Below are 6726 nucleotides of genomic sequence, written 5' to 3'. Positions count from 1 at the left end.
GGGGGGGGGGGGGCGAAACTAGCCAGCCCCGCAGCCTGGAGGGCCTCTCCTCCTAGGGCCGGTCTGACGGGGCGGAGGCGGCGGCGGTCGTGAGAACCAGGTTCGCCAGCGTCCCACAGTGTGGCCGGGCCGGGCGGCCGCAGAGCTGCACCAGGAGGAGGCTGGCTGCAGCGCGGGCTGCGAATACTAACGTCGCGAGGGCGCGGGCCGCGGATCCGGCGTCGTTGGCAGTGTCCGAGTCGACCACCGGGAGGGTCAGGCCAGAGGGTCGTTACTGTGAGCTGCGCGCGCTCGCCGCTCAACGGAAGCGATAAAGCGAGCTGACCATCGCAATGAACGATACACGCAGACCGCGCACGAGGTAACTGCCGGCCGGGCCGGGCGATATCTTCTAGTTATTGGCCTCGCCTAAAGAGCCTCAGAGGCTCTGGGGCTCTTTAGCCTCGCCTGGCGCTGAAGAGGGCAACACAACCCCTCCGCGTTCTACACTGCGCTCGGCTCGACCACCACTGGAGTGCTCGACCGAGGCAGCGCCGACCGACACGCCGCTCGCCTCACGCGCGCGCCCGATGGGCTGCCTAGCTCCCCGGCGCTCCCCAAGCGCGCCGCCGCGCCAGGGGAGTCCTACAGTCTGGCCACGGAGAGCCGCTATGGCTCATGGCCGTGTTGAAGGGGTGAAAGCAAACAAACGGGGGATGAAACAGAAAGCGTGCACTGATAAAACAAGTGTGCATAATTTGAACGCCAACGTGTGCAAGTTAGGACTTTAAACATTACATGGTGTTTAACTCAAAGTTGCACACTTTGCGTGGTGTGCACACTTTAAACGATTTGCAGAAGTTTAATTCTACACACTTGGACACACACAGTTCTATGCTGTCAATAGGAACCATATGGTGTGAAGCTGGTACACTTCGACGTTTATCGTAAGTAGACACCACAATGTGTTGAGAAAAAGCACACTTGAACTTTAACACCAATTGACGCACAACATTAAACACTTGTTTTACCAGTGTAAGGTCAAAGAAAGGAGAAACAATGCAAGTGCATTTCAAACTTGTGCTATTTAAATAAAAAAGAAACAAATTTACACATTTGAGGAGCGATGAGACAAAAGTTCACTCAGCATGTGTATATCAAGAACGATTAAACAAAACTTCATCACTCAACACAGATAAGTGGTGGAGTGACAGTACAATCAAACAAAATCACTCAACATAGATCAGGTGCGGTAATACATAACTCATAATAGATTAAGGGGGATTAGGCAAAACTAAATCATACTAATCAGGTCAGTGGCGGTAAAACAAAACTTAATCACTCATCATAGATCAGAGTCGGTAATAAAAAATATAACTAAATTGTCAAACGGAATACATGATGATGACCAGTAAAAGGAGCGGATCTCACATACCAGGCGGAGCAGGTCCAGACCTACAAGGCTTGCTAGGCGGTGCCGGGCGTCGGCAGGCCGTGCCTCCGCTGGCCGTGCACCCGCCTCATGTGCGACCAGAGGGTGGTCGAGGAGTCAAGGCGCTGGCAGCACTGCGGGCACTCCATCCAGATAGGGCGGGACTTGTCTGCGCAAGAGACGGGGAGGCTAGATTGAAGTGTCAATGAACTCTCGGACTCAATAACAAAGAAAAATAGCATTTTGTACGTTTGACCTTACCTGAATTTTCTGGGGTTGAAGCCGCGAGGGGCGACATCGGCATGACGCCCGCGACCTGCAGAGGCCCAGAAAAACAAATTTTGTAGCAATTTTGGAGTGTGACAACTGCGGGACGAAGAGCGGGTAGAACGGAAGGGCGGAAACGTTTCAGGTCTACCCGCTGTTCCACCTCCGCTGTTGGCTGAAGTACACAGAAAAGCAAACTCGTACGACGCAAGGGAACGTACCTTCCGGAACCTTTTACTCCAGGTAAAAGGACTGGATGAGTCAAAGTTCGGCTTCCTGTGGGAGGCAAGGGCGTCTGCCGGACCCGGAGGGGACGTCGCTGCGGCCTGCAAGGACACCTCCTTCGAGTCCTCGGATAGCTCCTTGGAGACCATCATCTTGGGCGAGGCGACTGGCGTCTTCTTGAAGACCACCTTTTTGACGAGGTCCTTGAGCGTGTCCTTGCTGTCGGTCGTCGTCGTGCTGTCGACGGGCTCTTTCTTGACGTCGTCCTTGAGTAGATCCTCGCCGTCGGTCGTCGTGGGGTTGTCGGCGAGCTCCTCCTTGACGTCCTTGATCGGGTCCTCGCTCTTGATCGTCGTGGGGGTGGCGCCGGCCTTCTTCTTGGCGGCCACCCGCTTGCGCTCCGCCCTGCCGAGCTCGACGTTCTCTTTGTCGTCCTTGGCGTCCAGCGACTTGGAGGCCTTCTTGATGTCCGTCGCGCGCCCCCCTGCAAGGTGCGTCTTGGCGTGGCGGTTCAGGTTGCTGCTGTTGGCGAACACCTTGTGGCACGTGCTGCACGCGTGCACCGAGTTCATGCTCCGGCGCCGCCTGTTGTCCGCGGTCACGGTCTCGTCCCGGACCGTGATGTCGCCGACGCCGTGGCTCAGGAGATGCCTCCGGATCTCTTGGGGCGAGCGGAACCGCAGCGCGGACACGGCGGCCTCGGCGCTCAGCGCGCAGACGGGGCATCGCCGGTGCCCGTCACCTGGGGCGGCAAGCATTGTCGAATCGAGAATCAAAATGTGGTCAGCAACTATACACTCGAACCAGCCAAAGAATGCTTCTCGATAGCATGGGCGCTTATGGGAACCAGAAGCATTCTTTCGCTGGTCAGACTGTAGTCGTCCCTCGATTACTTCAATGTTCGGGTTTTCGCTGACGAGGCTTCTAATTGGCTTAGAGGGCATTCAGGCCCATCACGTGACCTTTTCCGAACAGTGAAGTAATAGTGGGCCGACTATAAAGTAATTACCGGAAATGAAACGAGTGACAAGTGCGGGCGCGGCCGGGCGGAGCACAAGCACACAGTGTCGTGTGATGCAACGCGGCGACACCCGCGACTAGAGGACGTCGGGGCATCGCGTCACCGACGCGACGACAAAGTTGTTGAACAAATCGCGCCTGTTGCCAAAAGCCTTTCTTTTGGTTAGTGCAGTGCAGTGCCAAAGACGGACGACCGGCGACCGCCGAGCTGACGAGGCGCAGCAACGGAAGACCCATACTCGAAGCGCGGTAAGTGTTTGGCACACGCGAGCCAACTCGTCGCCACATAACCCATTCGCAAACATGCCCCTAACCTCTGCGATTAACTGCCGCGCGCTTCGCCTCGTGCTCGTGACTCGGCACGCACGCGACACGCGACCATCGCCGACTTTAAAAGACAAACAAACAGGGCCGACCCGCCCTAACCTCTCTTCCAAATAAACAACGCAATCGTCTACCGTTGGTCCTCGGCTAATCTCCACGCAAAGAAACTGTTTTATAGTGAACGACGCAGAATGCTACATACCCGTGTGCCTTGGCACGCCCATGCTTCTTGTAAAGGGTTTGGTTTAGACGAGAAGGGGCGTTGGAAAAACCTCCGTCTTACCGGCGCGGTACGGTCCACTCCATTCGTTTCACAGCACTGGTTTGACACGGGCGAACTGGCAACTGGCGGAGGAAGGGTGGCTACCCCAGCGCGCAGCGTGGCCGGCAGTGGAACTTTGACGACTTGCTACTTGTTCACACTGTTGAGTAGGTTCGATCGTTTTCGTCAGAAAAGGTGTAATTGTGTAAAATTAAAAACGCAAAAATATTCAACATTATTTGAATAGTATTGTTAGTATTTATTTATTTATATCATTTTTAATTAATAATGTCGTGATTATGTGGAAATTGACTAATATCACAGGCAAAAATAAAGCAGGTTGTTTTAACAACGTGCAACAATGAGAAGGAAAAGGAAGAAGTAAGAAGCACAAAACCGGACTTGTGGTGAGGGTGGACGCGGGGAGTGGAGAGCACCCCCCTGCCCACTTGCCACTCCTTCCCCTCCCGCGTCCACCCTCAGCCTCGCCACAGCTCCCTGGGTCCGATTTTATTCTTCTTACTTCGCTTTTCGGTCTTCGTTGAAACACCCTTTTATGGTGGATTTGGTATTGCGAGGCGACTCGACTCACGAAACCAAATGCACCATTAAGCTTCCGATAAAGACACTGTCGTCGGTGACGTTGGCGGCGGTGATGACGACGGAGTCAGGCCTCTCTGGCCACCCACTTGTCCAAGTCCCCCTCGGTGGGCATCCAGCCGCGGTCCGCGATGTCCTGGATGAGGTCGATGAAGCGCTGCTTGAGCAGCGGCGTGGCCTGCAGCTGCATTTCTGGCAGTTCGGGCTGCTCCTCGAGCGCGCCGGCCTTGGCCATGGCCTCCCGGATCTGCTCTACGTTCTCGTCGTCGCCGTGCAGCATGCTGTGGAACATGGGCTGCATGAGGATCGGCCACACGGAGGTGCGCCGCATGTGCTTCTGCAGCAGGTCCCACGAGAAGACACGCTCGGGGTCCCGGACGCCCCCGGCGCGCATGTGGGCGTGCAGGTCGCGCAGGTAGCCGCGCAGCAGCTCGTCCAGGTGGGCTTCTCGCATCTCCTGGTCCGTGCAGACCAGGAGTATGCGCGTCAGGTCCACGGCGGGACTGCTCTCGTGCATAATCTGGAAGTCGTACAGCATGCAGTCCACGACTCGCCCAGTATCCTGCGACAAAGAGGTGCACAGTCAGTCATCCGTTCAGTTGCGGAGAGGCGTACCGCGGCGGTCGCGCCGGCCCTCACCTTGTCGTACTTGAAGGCCACGTTGTTGATCTGGCAGTCGCCGTGGGCCAGGCAGCAGCCCTCGCCGTCGTTCTCCCAGCTGGCGGGCTCTATCATGAGGCTAAAGTTCTCGTTTACGCATTCGGTAGCCTTCTTTACAAAATTGTACATCTTGCTGCCTGCAGGCCACTTTGCAACCAGCAGGTCTGTCGAGAGGATCGGAAAGTAATTTAGACAGTAGAACACAATACAGGGTGGTCAACAGACCCCTTCCTTTATTTTGCTTATACCGTCCACATGCATGCGTGCGGGCGGGTTGTATAATCGCACGAGTGGTGAGCGACGGTATGCAAGTTCCCGCCCGCAAGCGTGCATGCGGTATAGTACGAGCAAAGTAAAGGAAGTGGTCGGTGGACCACCCAGTATATACAGTGGGTGATCTCTAGGCCGTCTGTGTTTTTTTTTGTTGTACTGTGCCGCAGAGCCCTGTAGCCGGCGCACGACAGACTTCGGACGCCATGTAGGCAGGTGCCCCCGAGGCCCGCCCCCGCCCCGCCCTGCTCTCTGCAGGACTCTGCTGTACCGTATGCAGGCGTGCGTCGGTGTTGCATACACGTACGGGACGATGAAGAGTGTTGACGAATGACGGACACAACCGCACGCCTGCCCAATTCGGTACAATATAACCAGAAAATGGACGGTGCAGGCACATATCACCCACCCAGGACAGGTTTTCCCGCCCCCCCCTCCCCTTTAAATCATCTCAAGTCGGTAAAAACTCACCCCCTAGTCACAAAATTATATTTCGATGCCCGCACTGTCGCTTTACCTGGAAGTTGTCTGGTGCTACTCATAAAGGGGTAGAAAGTGTCCTTCCACTCCTGGCTGTCGAAGAGGTTCTCGAGGGGCGCCGCGAGGGCCTGGTACTTGTCCGGGTGGAGGTGCTTGAGGACGAAGCCGGCCGCGTGGAACTTGGCGAGCTGCTGCGCCAGGAGGCGGCAGTGGTCCACGTCCAGGCCCTTGGTGCGCACGGGCTGCCCGAAGCCGAGCGGCCCGAAGTCCTCCAGGGTGATGCAGTGCGGCGGCGGGCCGTCCACCGCCACGTCGAGCACCTGCGGCCAGCGCGGCGTGGCCTCGGGGCCGGCGACCGCCGCCATGGCCGGCAGCACCTTGCTGTAGATGTGTCCCTCGGTCGCGAACACGTCAGACATGATGCTCTCCATGACGGACATGGACACCTTGCACATGGCGCTCATGTCGGCCGGGCCGGTGGGGTCCTGCAGGAACGACAGGGCTCGTGTACGCGAGGGTGCCGGGGACGGGCGCACGCGGAGGTGGACCCGCCAAACGAGTTCCACGCTCCGCGGCGCCCTGCAAATTGCGCTGATGATCGGGTACTTTTCCGCAGCCGCGACGCCACCCGCCGCAGACCGCGCCTTACTCACCTCGTCGTGGATGAGGGCCCGGTACATGGTGCTGAGGAAGCCGTCCCGCGCGCCCGAGCCGGAGGTCACCGTGAAGCTGGAGGACAGAACCGACAGAACACGCCATGTAAGAATGTTTGGTCACCACGACCAAAGAGTTTGGTTGTTGGGATTAAAATGATGGTCAGTCTGCCCCTCGATTTATAACTATGGGACCTTATGACGTATAAACCGATGTGTTATTTGGGTGGAGCGCCTAAAAGCGCGGCAAGAACGCAAAACGTCTATTAATGGCTGTGACTCAGAGGAACTGCAGCGGCGTTGTAACTCTTTTGCTTCCAGCAAACACTAACCGCGGTTTCTTGTAGCCCTGCCTGGCCGCGACATCCCTGAGGGCCTTGTCCACCACCGGCGGCACTTCCACCACTTCCACGCACTCGCTTGCGCTCGCGGCCATGGTCGGCGTCGGACTGGCTGGACTTCCCGCGCGACCTCGACGCCCAGTACTGTCCATCACACGTGGTGTGTGGTGGGTCGCGCGCGCCTATTCTGTATAGTTGGTGCCATCAGCGCAG

General features: G+C 57.1%; 2 protein-coding genes across 3 annotated transcripts; both read right to left on the bottom strand.

The window, feature by feature from the left end:
- Positions 1-1045: 1045 nt before the first annotated feature.
- Positions 1046-3603, bottom strand: LOC113208010 (uncharacterized). 2 transcript variants are annotated; one of them, XM_026424838.2, is made up of 4 exons: positions 3450-3603; positions 1900-2645; positions 1673-1727; positions 1046-1600 (listed from the first exon to the last, which is right to left on the bottom strand). In XM_026424838.2, the coding sequence occupies exons 1-4, from the start codon at positions 3469-3471 to the stop codon at positions 1500-1502; spliced, it is 924 nt and encodes a 307-aa protein (XP_026280623.1). In that variant the 5' UTR covers positions 3472-3603; the 3' UTR covers positions 1046-1499. The 2 variants fall into 2 exon arrangements, with proteins under 2 accessions (XP_026280623.1, XP_026280622.1); XM_026424837.2 differs by having other exon boundaries at positions 1046-1580; positions 3450-3602.
- A 132-nt stretch (positions 3604-3735) lies between these two features.
- LOC113208045 (uncharacterized) lies at positions 3736-6679 on the bottom strand. Its single transcript, XM_026424876.2, has 5 exons — positions 6505-6679; positions 6173-6248; positions 5557-6004; positions 4749-4933; positions 3736-4671 (listed from the first exon to the last, which is right to left on the bottom strand). The coding sequence occupies exons 1-5, from the start codon at positions 6663-6665 to the stop codon at positions 4177-4179; spliced, it is 1365 nt and encodes a 454-aa protein (XP_026280661.1). The 5' UTR covers positions 6666-6679; the 3' UTR covers positions 3736-4176.
- Between the last annotated feature and the right edge of the window lie 47 nt (positions 6680-6726).

Source organism: Frankliniella occidentalis, unplaced genomic scaffold (assembly GCF_000697945.3).
Source record: "Frankliniella occidentalis isolate FOCC.00 unplaced genomic scaffold, Focc_3.1 Scaffold714, whole genome shotgun sequence".
Taxonomy (NCBI): domain Eukaryota; kingdom Metazoa; phylum Arthropoda; class Insecta; order Thysanoptera; family Thripidae; genus Frankliniella; species Frankliniella occidentalis.
This window is presented reverse-complemented; position numbering and strand designations above follow the sequence as displayed.

Coding starts and splice junctions, on each gene's coding strand:
- LOC113208010 (XM_026424837.2), bottom strand. CDS start 3,471: ATGGGCGTGCCAAGGCACACGG. Junction 1,728..1,899: donor GGAGTAAAAGGTTCCGGAAG/GTACGTTCCCTT, acceptor GGGCCTCTGCAG/GTCGCGGGCGTCATGCCGAT. Junction 1,581..1,672: donor TTCAACCCCAGAAAATTCAG/GTAAGGTCAAAC, acceptor TCTCTTGCGCAG/ACAAGTCCCGCCCTATCTGG.
- LOC113208045 (XM_026424876.2), bottom strand. CDS start 6,665: ATGGACAGTACTGGGCGTCGAGGTCGCGCGGGAAGTCCAGCCAGTCCG. Junction 4,934..5,556: donor TAGCACCAGACAACTTCCAG/GTAAAGCGACAG, acceptor TCCTCTCGACAG/ACCTGCTGGTTGCAAAGTGG. Junction 4,672..4,748: donor TGGCCTTCAAGTACGACAAG/GTGAGGGCCGGC, acceptor TCTTTGTCGCAG/GATACTGGGCGAGTCGTGGA.